Source organism: Oryza brachyantha, chromosome 1, assembly GCF_000231095.2.
Source record: "Oryza brachyantha chromosome 1, ObraRS2, whole genome shotgun sequence".
NCBI classification, from domain to species: domain Eukaryota; kingdom Viridiplantae; phylum Streptophyta; class Magnoliopsida; order Poales; family Poaceae; genus Oryza; species Oryza brachyantha.
Window position 1 is genome coordinate 18,912,847 of NC_023163.2, and position 20,905 is coordinate 18,933,751.

Genomic DNA, 20,905 nt, shown 5'->3' on the forward strand with positions numbered 1-20,905 from the left:
CTATTCGAATAGTCGTGCCCGCGGTTATTGGGCGAACTGATAGATTCACTAGGATTAGTTGAACCTTTTAATAACTTGATTAATCTTGGAACTGGTTTGACCCTGCTCAACGTGGTGTAACATTGGCAGTGGTTTGGGTCTGTCGCAACGTGGTTTAACGTTGGGCAGAGGGTTGACCCTGTTGCAGTGTGGTGTAATGCTGGACAGTGGTTTGGGCCTGTTGCAACGTGGTGTAACGTTGAACCGTGGATGGTTATTTTAACTCTTTACTTTTTATTCAATCTATTTTATTTACTGTTTTGCTAAATTACTGCTGCTTTGTGCAATTTAACCTTAGCCTATACTTGATACCCTATTGCATTCATTATTCTCCCTCTCTTAGGTGTTACTTATTGAGTACGGTGGTTTGTACTCAGCCTTGCTTAATTTTTCCCCATCAGAGTAAGTGCCAGAGCCTGAGTCAGAAGGTTGTTCCAAAGGTTGAAGTGAGGTTCAGTCCGCCGTCGAGAATGCCTGTGGTGTGGAGCCGTTATCGCCAGCTGAAACTGAAGATTAGATGATTTAGTTTGTTTTCCTTTTCCGCTGCATTTCGATAGATAATTGTTTTTATTTGTTTTTAAGTCGTGGAACTGTGTATTAATTTGTCATAGTGTGTACTTAGGCTGATTTCTGGACCGAGATTTAATACATGCTATTGTTCAGAAATTTGGTGTAAATTTCTGGACATGACATGTTAAAACATTTCTCTGTGGGTGTGTCATGTGTATGTCTTATTTGTATCCTACAAAATATTAGTCATTCTTATAACTACAAAAATAATTAATATCTTCAATGATCATAAAAAAATTATTACTAAACATGATTTGCTTTATGGTTCTTGTGAAATTTGTGTTACTAAATTGGTTTAAGCAAGCTGACTTCTCCACCACTTTAGGTAACCTACCTACCCTCATATCAAGTACCTTTCACACATCATCTTGCACCTCCTAGATTGAGATCCTTAGAACAAACAAGATTGATTAGATTCTTCCGTTGGTCCATTGTCTTAGGAAGACAAACTTAGTTATTTTGTGTGGCTCTAGATGAAACCTTTTATGCTCAAGTTGCACATAGAATTTGGAGCGTCTAACTTTTTGTGATGATTCTAATCTATCTACCATATCAATTTGTGAAAGATGTATTCCACCTTTTCTTTTCTTTTCTTTTCTTTTCTCCTATCTTGGTAATTTAAATGAGGGAACAAAAGATGATTCTCCATCTTCAATCCTTTTTTTTTTGTTTTGTAAAGTTGAATACATACTAAGCCATCTCCTTCCTAAATGACCAATAATGACGGGAACAATGTCAGATATATATTGGTAAGTAGTAATTTAATGGTGTAAATGATGAATCAACTACACATTGTGAGATGTACAATATGTGGTAAACATTATCTAAATAGCATGTCTAGAATATACGCTCCATTATCTTAATTTACTATACCATTTTAAACTTTCATCATCACTAAGATATAGAATATCGATCACTTCCCAATTTTGTTGTTTTCTTCAAACTACTTTAATACAAACATAATGTTACGAATTTATTTTCGTGAAAATTCTAATGAAATTGTAGGATACTCAGATAGAGGTATACCTTGTACTATACATATTTGTAACCCCTATTCCTAGTGTACCATCCATCCTTCTTCTCGCTTGCCACCTCATATATTTACTACTGTTATAGAGCATCGACACATATAATTTTTATATAGCTAACTGTTGTAGTTTTGGACATGTTTCTGGTCAAAGTTTTTAGCACAATAGGTACGCCAATTGCAAAAGAGACGATGACAACTACAATCGGTGTTTAAATGAACAATTGACCCTCCAAGTCCTGTCTCCTATTTCTGCAAAAAATTCGATAAATTTTAGAAGAAAATTCAAAAGTCAAAAAAATGAATTTGAATTCTCTAGTATCATTATGCATCCACCGAAAGACATGTGGAATTCTCGAAAGTTCGATTGGTAGTACCAATTTTTTAATGGAGAAATTGATAGCAAAACTGAATGGTAGAAAAGAAAAAACCTTTCACATTCCGTGAAAAGCCGAGTGTTAGTGTTGAACTTTATTTTTTTCTAAAAATAGGAAAATTGTTAGCAAATTAATAAAATTAATGGAGAGATGGAGAAAATCCTGCAAAAAAACTGTAGCGAAGGAGGGGAATGCAAAATAAATCGTATCAAATTGGGAAATATTGGAAATATGAATGAGGTTGTGAAAAATGCGAGAAATTTATAAACAAATTGGCATAACCTTTCTTATGGGTTGACAATTTCACACTTACAGTAAGACATTGCACACACCAATTTAAGCCCAATTAGTTAACAATTCAATATGCATCAGCAAATATCAATTATGCCATTAACACATTTCAACATCATAGTTTGAACTTTGAAGTTCTTAACATCTACATACAAAATATAGAGTTCATCACTAAAGTATGAAGTCCATCAAAAATAAATACATAATTTAAAGTCTATTACATAAATTTGCAAGGTTTAACAACAAAATTTAAGTTGTACGATGCCATTAAAATAGGATACACTTGGGTTTGCGGAGTGAGTGAGGATGGAATCTTGCACTGAAGGCTCTTTTCTTTAGAATTAAAACATATAATAGGCCACTTAGTTCTCAAAGAATAAAATGGGCTACTTGGGTCTAACTGCCCAAGTGATGACTTTTCTTCCATTAAGGCATTTTTCCTTTTATGAAAGCATTTTTCCATTACTTCCCATTGCCTAATTCAAAACTATATTATAACTCAATATTTTTTTTATTTTTAATGCCAATAAATTCTATGAATATCATGATATTTATATAATTCACAATTGATTTTGCTCCAAACCCATGGAAATTTTTGGTGGTTCTTATTCTCGGTCTGGAATAGATTCTCATTTTTTTATGAAAATTGACCAGTTTTCAGCAGTAAAGAAAACCATTGCTGCAAATGTCTCAATCAACTTTCCCAAATTCATTTACTTCATGGTATGTTATCACTCTAAAGTGATTTTTTCCATTACATAGAGAGATGCGCGCACATACACACACATCTGCGGCTCCCATGAAGCTATCCCCCCCCCCCCCCTCCCAAAATAATGAAAATGATTTACATCCTTGCCCTCTACCAACAGGCATGCAACGTTGTTGGAAAAAAGGAAAAAGACGATGATGGGATAAATTCCCAGTTCCTATGTTAATGAGACCAGCTGAATTAACAATTACTCCCTCCGTTTCATAATGTAAGATGTTTGACATTTTTGTTTGTAATGTTTGGCCATTTGTCTTATTCAAAAAATTATGAAAATATCATTTATTTTGCTTGTGACTTACTTTATTATCAAAATAACTTTTAAGCACGACTTGTCATCTTTTATATTTGTACTAAATATTTGAATAAGACGAATGGTCAAACATTGCAACCAGAAAAGTCAAACATCTTACATTATGAAACGGAGGTAGTAACTAATAGAAGTAACGTATATTAGCAAATGATTCTATAGGTCATACATAATGGAATAGAAGACTTCTGGCTACCAATTCAAAGTGTAGCATCAAAGTGCGTGGAATCATGCTTCATTTGTGATAGCTCAAAGACCAAGAGTTGAGCTAATTGATAAACATGATGATAAATCATATATATATATATATATAGGAAAATTAGATCATACTATCAGGTGTAGCCACTCCATGCACGTCCATGCTAAAAAAATATTTTCATAACTATTTCTGTTTTCACCCAACAGAAAGTATAGACACTATTAAATCTCATATGAATGAACAACTACATGTATATATATCCCCGTCATTTCTACAAAACCAAACGTATTGTTCCCCTAGTTATTGAGGCCTAGTCGCGAGATGTCGGGTTCGAGTAGAGAGAACAGGAGTGAGATATCCATCTCGAGCAAACTTCTCAATCATAAAGCTAGGTTCAAACATGGTTTAAGCAGCACTGATATTCAGTACCACCCAACAAGGTTAAGTCAGTTATATATTTTTAGAGTTTTTTTAATCATTTTTAAAAAGTATTTCAAGTTATCATATTATTTAGCGTAAAAATTTGGTATTTCGAGGTACAATGTATCTTAATGTACCAAAAATTTGCACTGAAAGCTTTGGTACATCAAGTTACTTTTCAAGGATAATAAAAAGCTCATGTTTTGACTCATGTGTGATGATGTGGTGTTTGTGCTCGTAAGTGTATGATGTAGTTGGAACCAACTAATTTTACTCAATACTATATCCATTTCAAAATAAGTGATTATTTTGGTCAAAATATTATTTCAAAATAAGTGACTACTTTAGGGTTAGAAGGAAAAAACCATTAACTAGAAGTATGCAAAACTTATTATACACCTTCTATAACTAAAATGTTGAATAGATAGGTACATACAAATCATTCTACTTAAGTACTAATTTATCTAGAATTAATTAAAACAATTGCTTATTTTGGGACGACTGAATTATATAAGTATTAGTACCATACCCATGCTGATGATTTGACTCAATTTGGTAATATAAATAAGATATTATAAATTCTTTTAAATGCAATCATATAAACCAAACATTTGAAGTTGTTTGTCTATCAAGCATTTCTTAATCTAATTATTATTTAAACAAACTCTAACAAAATAGCAGTGTACCACCAATTAATAGTCAATTGATCTTTTTACTTCTACAGTTATACCTATGCTTATAAACCAAAATTTAATTTTTCAAAACTTAAATTTGGATTTGATGTAGAGTTTTTTCCATCATAGTTTTTTTTAGCCTTGACTTTTAGACCGCTATGAACGCATATATAAAAGTTTTATTCACTTTTTTGTTTGCAAATATGGTGGTTAGCTTTTTTCCCTCAATAAACCAAACAATCACATCCAACGACCGTAGTATCTTTATATAATTAATTATATGTTGGCGCATATTCAATTACAAGTTTTCAAGGTTTAGATGGTAATTCTAGAACTTGCAAGGCCAAGTTTATACGCTAATTTTAGAAACATTTGCAACAACAAATTGATACACTAACTACAGAATCACACTAATTTATATGATCTAATATTAATTAAGTACTATAAAGCTAAATTTAATGAAAGCTACTTTATACAAACAAGTTTTGCACCCAACACAACTTTTCTTCTTCTTATAATAATAAATAAAAAATTGTTTACTATATATATATCAAATGGATAAAATGAATGTGCAAGTCTCAAATAACACCTAATTCAAAGTCTAAATATTTTATGAGGTTATAAACAATTTTTGTGCGTGTTCTTATATTGCAGAAAAAATAATTAAATCAAATATGAAGTGATCATATACCTAGCAAATATTTATCGCATCAGTGATTTTGAGTTTTGAAAAATATATGACAATTTTTAACAAAGTGAAATTATTAATGATGTTTTTATTGGTTGTGTTTATCATTTGTTATTATCGGGAGGTGCATGTATATTTCAACTAGTCTACAATGATGCGCCATCTGATAGATTAAGAAAATTACTTATTTTACAAAATGGTGCCAACAAAATATTTATGTAACTCGATATACTCATTTCTATATACCAGAGATTTATCTCAAATGTTATTGTTAGCGATTTGGATATTAGGGCGTTCAACCAAAGTGGTTTACAACATTTATCGATCTTATGATTAGCACAATTACAACATGATGTTAAGCACGAACTTTACATTATCGGTGTTCTAACGACATCTCGTGTTAGCTTATGATACTGTGTGCATGTTACGTCAACGTTGTGATTGGACTTTGAATCTAAATGTATACGGTGCATATTTATAAAAAATATGATTATATATATATATCTTAATCTTAATTTATATAAAGTAAAAGTGTTTGACTTGTACTATGTATTTAATTAGAAAGATAATTTCTAATATATGGAAAATTTATAATTGGTGAGATATTTAGAAAGTTTCTAATATGCAGAAAGTCTGCACAGAATGTAGAGTCCGTCATTGCCCTTTGATCTTACGAATATAACTTGAGCCATTAGGGCATGTTCAACAGTAGAGCTTATTGTGGGCTCTATCTCAAGCCACGTCAGCAATAAGAGTCTATTTTAAAATGATACGTACAAAGTTAGAGTCAGGTGTGGTCTCTTTATTAATGCAATAAAATATTTTTTATTAAGCTAGTTTTTTTTTATATATTCCTATGCAAGAAAGTTTGCTTTAAAAAAAGCTAAGAGTCGACTCTAAGCCGTTGTCATGTATGACCACAGTTTTTCTCTCTCATTCCTTCTCTTCTCTCCACGTCACTAAATTTGCTTACGTAACGATTGAGAGAGTCAGCTAATAGACACCTTTATATATGCTCTTAGATTTAAAGAAAGATGAACGAAAGATATAGAAGCACTAAAATCACCTGGTGTAAGATATGTTAGATACGTCACACGCATGGTTTCTCTCGTGACCTTTTTGTCCGCTGGAGTTTCCTAAAGGAGCCTAAAAGCAACCTTGCTCTGCTTCTATATATACTCATCTCCCATGAGCGTCTCTTGAACCTCATAAACCATTTCCCCCTGATCCATTCCGTTTAATTCTTACGCACAATCAGCGCGCAATCAACTTCTTTTCTCTCTAGGAGATCAGGACCCCGCACCGCACGTTTCTCCGTCGTTTCGAAACGAGGCATGGCATCCAACTCCAAGGGCTCGTCGGCGGCATCGCCGCCGCCGCCGCCGTCGGCGTGGACGAAGCAGCAGAACAAGCAGTTCGAGCGCGCCCTGGCGGTGTACGACACCGACGCCCCGGACCGGTGGCACAGCGTGGCCCGCTACATGGGCGGCACCAAGTCCGCCGAGGAGGTGCGCCGCCACTACGAGCGGCTCGTCGCGGACGTCGAGCAGATCGAGGCCGGCAACGCGCCGTCCTCCTTGGGCTACGGCGCCGCGCCACCGGCCGGCCGCGGTGGCGCCGCCGCTGTAGAAAGGTAATTGACTGAAGGCGCATTCCGTTCCTTTGCTGTCGTAGTAGGAGGCAGTGCCGTAGAAAGAAATTGTTCTTTGATAAGTCCTACGTTCAGAGGTAATATCATATATCAAAATTCTTTTATATCAAATAATATATACGAGTATAATTTTAATTATTTACATATAAAAATAAAATGGAGAGGTTTTTCTTTTTACCAAAATAGGGGATAGTCGTAGCCTCTCATGGACTAACTCTAGCCAGCAGGAGGTTGTTTCTACTCATGTCTATGTATTTCTCTAAGTTATTAATCCATCCAATAAAAAAGAATGGTTATTTAGGATTATATAATCAACTAAGTACACTTGGACTACAATTAATACTTAGAATGTAGGTTCTGTCTGTATAAATTGCTGTAGCCAATTATTTCCAAACAAAAATTATTATGATGATATTTTTATTAAGAATTAAGTGGACAAAGTATTAATGGAATAAATTTGATGTTATATATGTTGGTGTAAAGTAAACAAAACTAACATATTAAAATATACAATTGATAAACTTAAAAATGGACTTTGTATCCATTTATCAAACTCTGCTTCACCCAAACATAACAGGATTAAAAAAAGTAATTTTTTTTACAAAATCATGGGTATCGTAGATTAATTTGCACACAGCCACAAGAACTTTGGTATATGACACAAAACCTCGAGCATTATAGTTGTAGAGATTCTTGAAACCACACAATTGACCACTTGCCCGATCCATCGTTATAATGAAATCTAAACTTGCATATCCCATTTTTATGTTCTTTCACTCTTATTATATGTTGTAGGTATATAAGTTTAAGGTATTTATTTTTCTATAAAAACAAATTAAATTGATTAATGGTGTGTTTTTATAAAACTCATGTACACTAATACCCGGGGTTACGTGACACAGGCTAAAATCTATGTAGCTTTGTGCAACTTGAACTATACTACGTGTAGTTTTATAAAATTTATTTAAATACTAAATTACCATACTTTAGCATACAACAGAACCGTCCGTCCGTGTCGGGCCATGTCTTAAGATCCTGTAACTTTGAAAAGCCCAAAATAACTCAGTCTAGTCTGACGACTTGAGTAAGTAATCACTAGAGGGAGCAAGCAACTGTTCTCAAAAGATACTGTATTTGCTAGTACCTCGGTGCAGGGTTCCATTTCCTGTCGCTGCCGCAGTGACCGTTAGTGTGGTTGCCGCACAGTAATCATGGATGTCCTAAAAACCACGGTAAATTTGAATTTAAATCTTTGCAATAGTCGCGATTATCGTACAGTTTTACGCGGTTATCGTACGGTTTGGCACGATAATCGCAGCTAATGCTTACCGGAACAGCACATGAGAATGGTGGAAACTGTGGTTTCCCACACGGTGTCGGCTGCGAAAACCACGGTTAACGCGAGGAAACCACAGGAAAAACAAGAAAATTTGTGAGATGTTAAATGTAAAAAAAACTTTAAAAAACTAAAAAAATACAGGAAAATAAGAAAACATTTTGTGACTATATTTGTGACACTTAGGACATGTTATAGGGAAAACAAGAAAATTTTGACGCGACGTTATCTAAATTCTTGACATTGAATATACACACATATCACCCTTCACCAAATAATTTATATCAATAACAAGTAATAACAACTTCATTTTAGTTGTTGCATCACAAATATACCTACTACCCATTATTACGAACAAAACTATTATGCATGTACTAACGTGCACATATAATTTTCCTCGATACATATTTTCGCTATATACTAACATGCAAATTAATAATGACTCAACAACAAAATATTTTTAACCATCTTCTTACGAAATATTATTTGCAATAGGCTATTATTTAATTTTTTCTCTGAAATTCTCGGTTATGATTTTTAATTACGCCGAAAATACGCTTTTTCATGAATTTCTTTGACAAAACTATACTGTATATCGATATATACAACATATATTGTTTCCATTAATCTTAAATTTAAACTCAAAACCGCAGTAAATCTCTTACCACGGCCCTGCAGAGGGCCCGGTTACCACGGTAACGGGAACCTGCCTCGACGTATTTGCTAGCAACTGCTCCCAAAAGATACTGTACACGCACGCACTAATTTCTATAAATAATTTAGTCGTTTTATGTGAGCTGGTGATCGTACTGAAGTAGCGCATTGATCTAAAATCCATAAATGCTCGGTCCGTGAAAAAGAAACATATATACTCAAGTCTCAATTGGTTCGCTAATTAATATTTTTTTATGACGAGTACTCGTCGATTTTGATAGAAAGTATATAGATAACTAGATAACCTATGACCATTATATTTTAAGAAGCAATAAAGCGAATGTTTTTAAATATATAAAGTACTTTTGATGATGAATGCGATGTCGCAATTTTATTGCTAAATAATTCGATTATTAACTTGTTGTTGGTCAAATCTTGGCAACTCAAGGTCAAAACCGACAATTATCTTTTGACTGGTGGGACTATATTACAAGTCCCCTTAAAGAAAAGGACCAGGAAAATTTTAATACATATACCATTCCATAGGAAAAACGCGAAGAGAAAAACAGATGCACTGAAACCTCTTTCTTTTTTTCTCCTGTGATTCAAGACACTGTGGTTGATATATAGTTAAATCCACTAAAACTCTATTTTAACACAACATCTATATATGGATTAAAAGGGAAAATTGGACATATCTTTTGTGATCCGATTAAACAATTGAATTGTAATATTACTAGATTAATTGGCAATAACAGCATAGATAGACACAATACTACAATGGATCGATCATGGAAGCTCACGTATCTACATATATATATATATATATATATATATATATATATATATATATATGGCTTCTGATTCCTTTAGAACCATCGATTATATTTATCATTGCCAATTCACAACCAACAATCTTTGTAAACTTATGCTTATAAGCCAAAAAATAATAATTTTTACAACTTAAATTTAGATTTGATTTTAAGATTTTTATTGTAGTTTATTTTTAAATATTTGGTTATAGATCGCTAAGAACATATATAAAAATTTTACCCATAAATTATTTTTAATCATTAATAAGTCGTTTCCCTTATGCTTAATTTCATTGAAACAATTATGTTGTACGTCTTCTATGGAATCGCAAAATTTTGTGGGAATTAACTTTTGCGCATGAATTTAGATAGAGGAACTTTATACAAAAGCACAAGATCCTCAACCTACCGTCAACAACTTTTCTTTTAAATTATTATCTATATATTTTTAGTAAATGCTTTGGACAATAAGGACCTAAAAATAATGTTATTAGCTAGCATCGGTTAGATGCATAAGACAATGAGACGACTTTACGTGGAGCAGGAGTTCGCGTGTTCCGGCATCATATTTTGCTTGAAAAATCATATGATTTGAGACATGTAACCCCTGCTTATGCTTTTATCGCTGCTTGTTTTACATCTGACGGTGATACTGGAGAAGAGTTCAATGGAGGGGAGCGCCGTACGTACGTACGTAGAAACACACAAACCCAAGCTCTGCCCAACTCATTCTTTTTAGGACTAGTAGAGAAATCATGCCAGTACGCTTAATTACTGCTCCGTCTCTAAATGGTTGATATCGTTGATTTTTTTATATATGTTTGACTATTCGTCTTATTCAAAAAATTTACATAATTATTAATTATTTTTATATCATTTTATTTATTGTTAAATATATTTTTATGTATATATATAACTTTATATATTTGATAATTTTTTTTAAATTAGACGAATAGTCAAATATATATAAAAAAGTCAACGTCGTCAAATATTTAGGGACGAATATAATACTTAATTTGCTTACATTACATGTACCCACATGCATCCAGTATGATAATTCCGATGGCCGATTGGTACGATAACCATTGTACGTGTAGTATACTTTTGATAGCCAACGTTCAAATATGCCGGTCATCTTTTCGTATAGTATTTGTCATCGTTCCTGCGCCTCGATATTCTCATGCAGGTGATTTCCCTGCAATTAAATTCTTACACGATGTTATTATCTTCATCATGAATTGAATGATGTAATCACCGGGAGTTTGCAGTAGTTGCACATGAATCTTGTGCTATCTACGATCGGTTTTCAACTAATTTTATTGTTTATACTGTTAAATATCTATTAAAAATCAGATAATCTTTTATCTTTTATCAATTAAATGAACACAACCCATTTCAAGATAGTAAAAAAGCGCATGAAAAAGAACGCTAAGCTGGCAGAGCTGCTAGGAATAGGGATATAAGTGTGCCGGCCTGCCAACTCAGACACTGCTTGGAAACTAGCCAATGGTGAATTGATCCACCCATGTGCTCACCAGCTCCTTATTTCCTAGAATAGATTTTACAGACCTTGAGAGTACCAAATGTGATTACTTAGAGAATATGGTATATTTTTTGTCTCTTCTCAAGAACCGTAAAGTCACCTTAAAAAACTTTGATACTAAGCTCCTCAGTCCATATAAGTTCATGTATTGGTGTATTTCTGTATCTTCTTAATAATATATTCTTTATTAGCCTAGAATTTCATTTGTAGATCTTATTAGAGCTGAAATTTGTGATAGGCCATTACATATTTCATGTGGCTAGAATTGCATATATCGATTCATGAACACCACCAACCCCACAATTTTTATATAGATCATCGTTTACAATTTGGGTGCAGATCGATGAAATATCTAAAGCTTCAGTGAAGGAAGGGACTTAAGAATGGCTATGTGTGATACTTATATCAACATATCCCCGATGCATATGCAACTTTTATATGTATTCAAATTTAAAATCTCGCTTCACCGAAGGCTTATGAAGCATTGATGAGAAGGTTGATGCACGGTCTGGCATGATCTGGTGTGTGTCGAACTATCTTTATATATGTGCTTGTGATCTATCTGCCGAGTGATATATAAGTTGGATTCTTGCATGTTTTTGGTTCTTCTCATGCAATAGATTACAATATTTTCCTCTTTTTAATAGAAGATCCGCTAACTAGATCACAACATTTTATAAATAGTACATTACATCCACAATACATAAACTTATATCGTGGGGTGAAAATAGGTATAACAACTTGTAAGACACTCGTTCTAATAACATGTTTGGTCTATATGAACTGGGTCAAAATGGATCATGCAACTAAAATAATCTCACATTGCCCTCATGGATGACTCATCAACTTTCAGTTGGTTTGTAGAGAAAACTTCCATAACTTCCCACTCTTATCACCAGAGGCGAAGCCAGAGCGAAATAGAGGGGGTGTCACAGGTATTTGAATTTGGATCGGAGGAATGAATACATGGTGAAAAATCATAAACTTTAGTTAAAAATTTTAACCCCCCCTCTTGGATATATGCAGCTTCGCCACTGCTTATGACCCCCACCCTCCCAAGTCCCAACTTGTATTAGGAAAAATCTGTTTATGTTCTTCCGATTCCAATGTGACGAATGTTGTAAAAGATTGACTCTGTGATCTGTTGATTTTGTGCCTTTCTTGTTGGGTATTTGATCAATTTCTGTTGGGTTTCAAGTATCAGCTCCATGAATCAAGCCAGGCTTAGTGCTTTCTTTTACCTCCTAGACACCCATCTGTGTCGGTTCTCACGCAGCGGCACATATAAGCTACATCATCAGTCTCGTATATAAATCTAGCATTGTTGGCTCGTTTGAACGGTTAGTAACCTTGATGTTTTGTCCAAGTTCCAAACTTACTTGACGGGGTGCAAATAGATGTACCAAGTTACAAAATATTCATTCTCATGCAAAAAACGAACACCAAATGTGGTGGCCACACATGTTGCGATGAAACTTACAACATCGTCAGTAAAACCAAATGGATGATGGCCAATATGTGTTGTTTTAACTAGCCTAGTACTCTCGCTGGTCCCAAGAACATACTCCCTCTGTCCAAATATATAAGGAATCTTTCCCTGTTTAAAAAGATTAAGGATAAGAAAAAATGACCAATATATCTCTTATTAAATGAATAGTGTTTAGGATGAGCGGACAGTTGAGGGGTATGATATGGAAAAAATTGAATGAAAAGTAATGGATAGAACTAGTACTCGATGATACCTTACATTTGAGGATAAGATAATAAAACCTTAAAGTACCTTATATATTTTAACGGAGAGAGTAAAATATAACTTGACTAATATTAATTGCAAGCCTTTGCTGTATAGTTGCAAAGCAAGTATAATATTTCCAACATACTTATCAAAATAAGTCTAGACATGACCCACAAAGGGATTTTAAGGTTTGGTTTTAATTATATGGTAGAAATATACTTTTGTGATTGGAGGAATGTATGGGGGTGATTATTTGGGTGTTTCATGGAAAACATCAAACGGAATATTTGCAAACCAAAAATAATTTGTGGATAAAAATTTTGTATACGTATTCTTAGCGATCTAAAAGCTAAGACTAAAAATAAACTTTGGAGAAAAAATCTCAAAAACAACTCTAAAATTAAAGGTTAAAAATTTTAAATTTTGACTTATAAGTATACGCATAAGCGAAAAAATGGGGTTCTGTTTTGTGCTCCACTACCATGAAAGTTAGGTTTTGTTGCTGTGTGCAGGCATATTGTTGATGCATACATATTTATGTACATGAGTTTGAAGTGAACACCCCCCCCCCCTCAGTAAGTTGATGGCTGATAAGTTGATTCAACTGTGTTGTTAAGGGATGCCATTCGTCCCCACCACAGTAACAACATGCCAAAAAGAATGCGGGAAAGAGAATAGAATCGATAGCCACACGGCTGGTCACTCGCTCCAAAGGACCAGGGGCATTCTTTTAATCGACAAACAAACATGTAAGTTGTGAGAATTAATATGGTCCTAGGCTTTACGCTTTCTTAGTTTTGATGGATGGGCATGTATGTTGGTCATTATAGAAGGCTCTTAGTCTTGCTAATTAGCAATATTTACTGACAGAGAAGAGCGAATAGATAAGAGACAAACATTATTGCTACAGTTAACAATGACAACACTGACTTTTAGCCTCTATAAAATAAAAATAACTTTGTTATATGAGGGTGAAAAAAGATTAGTAATAAAACTATTTTTTAACCATTAATACTAGTCTCTATTATCTCGACCATTCAAACATAATAATGTCTAAATAAAGCGTATTGACTAAAAACCTATACGTGATTCTAACTTCGACCATGCCATTATGAGCGAGGAGTTTTGATAAATATTACCTAGGTCGCGTTCTTTCATTTGGTTTGCTAATCTAAATTTTTTACGCGCACACTTCTCAAGCTGCTAAATGATATGTTTTTCTAGAAAATTATCTATATAAAAGTTGCTTTACAAATCATATTAATATATTTTTATAATTAATTAATAATATGTTAAGCCCTGCTATTTTTATGCGCTGGCTACTAAACCCGCGCAAGAACGCGGCCCTAGATTATCTACCCAAAAGAATTACAAGTTAATTTCCGATCATGAGAGTTTGTTTACACGACCCATATATGCTTCAGGAGATCAGGAGATGTTGGTGTTCGTCTTCTCTAGTGAGGAGCTTCATCAATTCTGCTCCAGTGAACTTCGTCTTCTCTGTTAGGTTTTGCATCCACTGGCCAACCTATGTTGTCCTTCGAGGACCCAGGTAAATTATCTAATTATTACTAAATTATATTATATTAGTTAGTGTACAAGTATAAAAATTAGATAATTGATACGTATTGAACCCCCGGTAATTTCTATTCCGGATTCGCCTCTGTTTGCATCCGCTTCCATTCCTTATATTACTTGGGAAGTTAGGATGTGTGTGGCCTCATGCTATGGCACCAGCGTCAGGCAAGAATCAATGAGGCAGTGGGAGCACGTAGGGAAATGAGATAGGAGCAACTACGTGGCTTGGTCACTTGGGATTTTGCCACCGCTCAATGTTGGTTTCGATATTATGTCATTTCACAAATGAGCTTCGATAAAGAGGTACGCTTAACTGGGTGGGCTTTGATATTTTGTTATTTTAGTCCATTTATACAATTTAGATGATTTTTTGGTGATATTAATTGATTTCGGGACCGTTTTGCCCCCGTCTCCTTTTTTGTGTCCCTGGAACGAGACAGCCAGATAGTATGCTCCCGATGGAAATGGAAGAGATGAATGCTGCTGCTTGTACTGAATTCTGATCCGAAACAGTGTTGATACTGATCGACGATGCATCAATGGCGCAATGGTCAGATGCAAATGGAAGCAGCCGATTGGGCGGAAGTAGAAGAAGAAAAACTACTCTTTTCTTTTCTTCAGCGAAGAGAATGATCAGAGCTGTGACGTTGAAAAGAACTGGGAAATTGATCAGTTGTTGACGCGAATTGCGGTGTTTGGCAGCGATTTTTTGTCGGTGATTGACGGGAGATGAATTTGGCGGGTTTGGAGGTGGGCGCGCGGCGGAGAGAGGATGGTTTACCTGCTGCACTGCTGGCAGAAGCGCATCTCGCGGCTGGCGACGATGACGAGGGGGATCTTGGAGTGGCCCTCGCATACCTTGTGCCGGCGGTGGTAGTCGCGGTGCTTGCTCAGGTCCTCCTTGCGCCCGTCCACCGTGCACGACGGGCGCTGCTGCTGCTGCCCGACGCCACCACCGCCCGACACGCGCAGCCGCTTCGCCGGCGCCGAGGCTGCCGCAGGGCCCTTCCCCTTGGCCTCCACCCCCCTGCTGCCGCCGCCTACCCCAGCCATCACCCGTGTCTGCGCGCCACCGTCGCCGCCGAACTCCCCCAGCCCGCCGAGCTTGAGGTCGACCAAGCACAACAGTCCCAGACGCAAAAAAGGAGACAGGAGCAAAACAGTTCCGAAATCAATTAATATCACCGAAAATTCATCTAAATTACATAAATGAGCTAAAATGGTAAAATATCAAAGCCCATCCACTTAACCGTGGCTCTTTATTGAAACTCATTTGTTAGATGGCATAACATCGAAACCAACATTAAGCAATGGCAAAATCTCAAATTTCTCGTTACTTGGGCCTTAGGTAGATGAACAATGAAAAGCACATAGCCACATCATCATTTCATTTTAAGCAAATTAACAGGTTTTTTTAATATGCCCCCAAGGCCTAAGATCACTGTTCAGGAAAAAAACCTGCTCCATGTCCCATAATATATAGCAAATTCTAACTGTGGAGAGGTGTAGACAGACTTAATTGCTTTTTGGATCTGTGATGTATACGGAGAAAACGGATAATATGCCACTCAGTTCGCGTGGTTTCGATAAAATGTCATTCCGTAGACAGAACATGATAAAATGTCACTCCATATATATTGCTAGCCAGGTCCTTTGCCACTATAAATAGTTTATACCACATTATTTACAAATTTTTTGTTTTCTTCTCCCATCGCACACGAAATGACGTAAATGCCCATGAGGCAAACTAAACAGATCGGACTATCTCTCACGCCCCGCCGCCGGCCCATCCACACGCTTATTTCTGGTGTGCTATGAATTCAAACTTTTGGTCGATGCAATCCAAACTTAAGCTATCAAATTTTGTGTTTGCTGCTTATTTTTTCTACTCATATTTTTGTGCACTCACCGGTGGCAGAGAGCACCACGCACAGGCAGAGCACGAGCCAAGCCTGCATTGCGCACACAACGATCTGTTTTGTTTTGCCTCAGGGGCATTTATGTCATTTCGCGTGCAATGGAGAGAAGAAAATAAAAATGCAAATAGAAGGGTATAAACTATTTAGAGTGGCAAAGTAAACCGTATAAAGTGGCATATTGTTCGTTTTCTCGATGTACGTGGGCACCGACTAATTTTGGGTGATAAAAGAAGTAAGTGGTAGCTAGTACGAGTAGTTCTGCTGTAAAAATAATCAAAAATTTACAAGTAGTAGGTTTGTTATATCATTATCTAAAAAGAAAAGGTTTGTTATATTTTGGACAATATTAGGACTATTGTTGATATATTTTAGGACAAATGGAATAATTAAATGTGGAAATGATATATTATGAGGATATCCCTTTGTTATATTCGTTCAGTAGTTAAAATGACTGCGTTCAGCCATATTACGAAATTCTACTGACAGTGCCAAAAAAAATTGCCACACTAAACTTTTGCTGCTTTTAAATTTTAATAGTTTAAAAAGGTGCAAATAAGTAACCACACAAGGTTTCCGAGCAGTGTTATCAGAATGTTGATTTGATGGTCGGAAAAATGGAAATAAAATATTGCAAAATACCATGGCAGAATCATTCCTCTCTTGAGCATGATATTGTTCTCAAAAATCAAAGGAAGGATATATATACTCGAATATATGTGAAGAAATCACTTTTTTCACGATGGAATATGAGTGTTGCCGTTTCAGCTTCAGCTGATTATAAGTTGTAACATTTATTAGCGACAAAAAAAAAACAAAACTATACATAAACCATTTTATATTTCCAAAAGACAGTTCTAAAATTTCGCCCAGACGTCCAAAACCACGATAGTTTCGGTGGGTAGAATTGAAAGGAGGTCGTCTCTTGACCATCTGTGTCAATTGGCTAGCTTATTAACTGCTCAAGGGGGCTGTCCCGATGTGCACCACGTAAAGCCACGACAGAAAGAAACCCGGGGGAATAGGATACCTGGGAATAGTGTTTTGATCACCAATAATGACCCTGGGCAAACTGTTCTTGTGGTCTCCGATTGCACACATGAACAGCGGTGAGGTGTACCGTCCCTGCACCAGACGCAGCTCTGCCAATCCGGTTTAGATCGGTACAGGCCCGAATATAATTATAAGATAAAATTTAATTTTTAACCTTAAATAAAGTTAATTTTTTAGTTTTCATCAAAGAATTTCTTTTAGCATTGGCTTGTTTGGCATCACCCTTGACAGCCCCGCACGGCGGAACCTTTCTATCCGTAAGCTACGCACCATATCCATTAATAGATCGATCGCGATCGATCTATTAATGGATATGGTGCGTAGCTTACGGATAGAAAGGTTCCGCCGTGCGGGGCTGTCAAGGGTGATGCCAAACAAGCCAATGCTAAAAGAAATTCTTTGATGAAAACTAAAAAATTAACTTTATTTAAGGTTCGATCGATCGATCTTGCGAAAAGAGAGTGAGAGAGAGATCGAAGAGAGATAAAGGTGAACGATACTATATCTCCCTCTGCTCACCTGGGATGCAAATCTTAATTTGTTACCTTTTCTTTTGCAAACCAAAGCTCGTTCGTCACTCATATAGTGGCTTCGCCTCTGGTACATAACTCGGTTAAGTCATGCCTTATTCTCGGCAAATTAGGCTCGTCGTCGTCGTATTCATATGGTGGCCGTCTCTATTGGCTCGATCTGTTAGATCATTATGCCTTATTCTCAAATGCTAAATTGCTAATAATATAGCTTTCTACCCCTGACCCTCACCACAAAACAGAATCTGCATCCAACAGCTGCTGATCAGATGCCTATAAGTAGCGTGCTGCTGATCTCGCACAAACCGCGCTGCAAAGCAAATTAATAGGCCATAAAAAATCCTATAGGCAGGGTTGCTGCTGGGTGGTTTGATGGCGTCGATGTCGATGAGCTCGTCGAGGCCGCAGTGGACGGCGAGGCAGAACAAGCAGTTCGAGCAGGCGCTGGCGGTGTAGGACAGGGACACGCCGGAGCGGTGGCACAACATCGCGCGCGCCGTCGGGGGCACGTCCGCCGACGAGGTCAAGCGCTACTACGACCTGCTCGTCGACGACGTCAGGCACATCGAGGCCGGCAAGGTCCCCTTCCCCGCCTACAGGTGCCCCACCCCACCCTCCGCCGCCGCCGCCAGCTACGAGGCCGACAGGTCAGTGCATCGGACACACGTCACACGCATCACGCCTTCGTATCTTATAATTTTAAAGCTAAAGTTTAAATTTTTAGCTTTAAATTTAGAGCTGATTTTAGTTATTTTAATTATATTTGTTTTTCGGTATTCGTTTTTAGTTTGCTAATAACACATACATAAAAAAATTTTATTTAGATGGATTATTTTTTATTTGTAAGTATAACCTAAACGATGAGGGTGTAAAACTTTCGATCGTGTTGCTCAACGGAGCTGATGAGGTAGATCGGTGTTTGCTGGATGCTGCAAGAATTAACGGTCGGCGGCCGGTATCGGGGGCATATACGCGAGTAACGACTAACTACTTGATACCTTTTAGTTGTACTACAACCTACTAAAGTTATTGGTCAAGGTTTAAATTTAACTTAAGGAAAGAACCTTCTAAAGTTAGGCGAAACATGTTACCAGTCTGTATTCATCGTACAATTTTATAATTATTTCTTGATTTTGTCTCCATAAAGCTATCCGGGCTTACTCGACACAGGGGTTATTGTCTCGCTTCATCAGCCAAAAGGGGATGACAGCTTTAGTGACCCAAAATAACAGTTTTCTAACTAATTAACTTGGACATGTTGTACATGACTAATCTTGCATAAAGTTAGCAACTGTCAGCTGTCACTCCAGACTAATAGTGACCATTAGCATCCTCATTTTGTTGCTTCTGCTTATGAGGCAAACTTTTTCAACCTTAAATATAAAGTTGAGTTTGGGGAATTTTTAATCGTATATAGCTTATTTTTTAATATTTGATTTTAGATTGTTAAGAAGATATATATAATTTTTATTTATAAATTATTTATTATTTATAAATATGTCGTTGGGCTTTTTCGTACAACAAGCCAAACGAGGGCCTAGTTTTTAAAAGCCAATTGCACTCGGCGACTTGTAATTCGCCGCGTGGGACTTTGTAAACTGGAATCGCTTATCTAAAGTTGTAACTCTGCATGTCGCTGATGCCAACTATGTACGATATCCAGGCTGAAGCACCTGAAAATCTAGCTATAGGCGACACGAATGGAAAAGCACCAGTGTGGCGTGTGTGTGCGCCCAGGATTCCAGGAACATCGTTGCATGCAACTATGCAAGTTTGTGAATATATAATATCCCTTTAGTGCTAGTTTGCGCTCTGTACGTAGATCAACCGATCTCTCCAAACTGTGTAGTCTGTGTCTCATTTGTAAATACAAGTAACTATGTAAGTGTACAATAATGTAATATATCCCATAACAGTATATCTGGGGGAAATGAATGGCATTCCTACATCTATTAGTTTGAAATGCAAATCTAGAATCGAATTTTTAAAGTTTCAGATAAAAAATTGGTTGTACAATTTTTGCTTAATTTTCCTTAGTTAAATATATTTTAGCGACGATTTTACAGTGGGTGAATAGCTAATAAGGACCGTGTTCAGCGTTGTGTAGTGTGAGGGTTAGTTATCCAGCACAGCACAGAAAATATAGTAATAGATTAGTACATAATTAATTAATTATTAAGTATAAAAAATCGTAAAATAGATTAATATGATTTTTAAAGCAACTTTACTATAGAAAATTTTCACAAAAAATACACTGTTTAGTAGGACAAAAAGCGTGCGCGCGAAAAAAATAAATCTAGGTTTATTAGTGGTCTTGCCGAATGTGGCCAAGGCCCATGAAGTTTCGCTACGGGGCCAATGTAGTCACTGCTGTTTTAAATTGGCCAAAAATATCCTTAAAATTTATCATTTGACTTAATTTTTAGACCCACCAAAAGTGCCACATGGGTGTGCTTAAAATTTATCATTTGACTTAATTTTTAGACCCACCAAAAGTGCCACATGGGTGTGCTTTTAGGTTGAAAAATATCCTTCACGATCCTATGCCGCCTTGAATTCAAATATAGTTTTAAAATAATTTAAAATTTAATATAAATTTGTATGTTTCAACTATGGTAACTGCTAGGGTGGTGACGATGGCCCTCATAATAACATACCCTACTCCTGGGGTGAAGGCAACCAAGTTAGCAATCCATTGATCGGTGGGTGAACTTAATTGCATCTAGTAGGGTAGAG

At 36.1% G+C, this 20,905-nt stretch overlaps 2 protein-coding genes across 2 annotated transcripts; both read left to right on the plus strand.

Moving 5' to 3' along the window:
* The first annotated feature begins 6,695 nt into the window (after positions 1–6,695).
* On the plus strand, positions 6,696–11,732 carry LOC121053321 (protein RADIALIS-like 3). The gene is made up of 2 exons (XM_040520133.1): positions 6,696–6,994; positions 11,697–11,732. The coding sequence occupies exons 1-2, from the start codon at positions 6,696–6,698 to the stop codon at positions 11,722–11,724; spliced, it is 327 nt and encodes a 108-aa protein (XP_040376067.1). The 3' UTR covers positions 11,725–11,732.
* A 6,759-nt stretch (positions 11,733–18,491) lies between these two features.
* LOC107304126 (protein RADIALIS-like 4) lies at positions 18,492–20,132 on the plus strand. Its single transcript, XM_015836574.1, is given in 2 exon segments — positions 18,492–18,816; positions 19,833–20,132. Coding segments are annotated over 2 exon segments (297 nt in total). The 5' UTR covers positions 18,492–18,541; the 3' UTR covers positions 19,855–20,132.
* Positions 20,133–20,905: the final 773 nt, after the last annotated feature.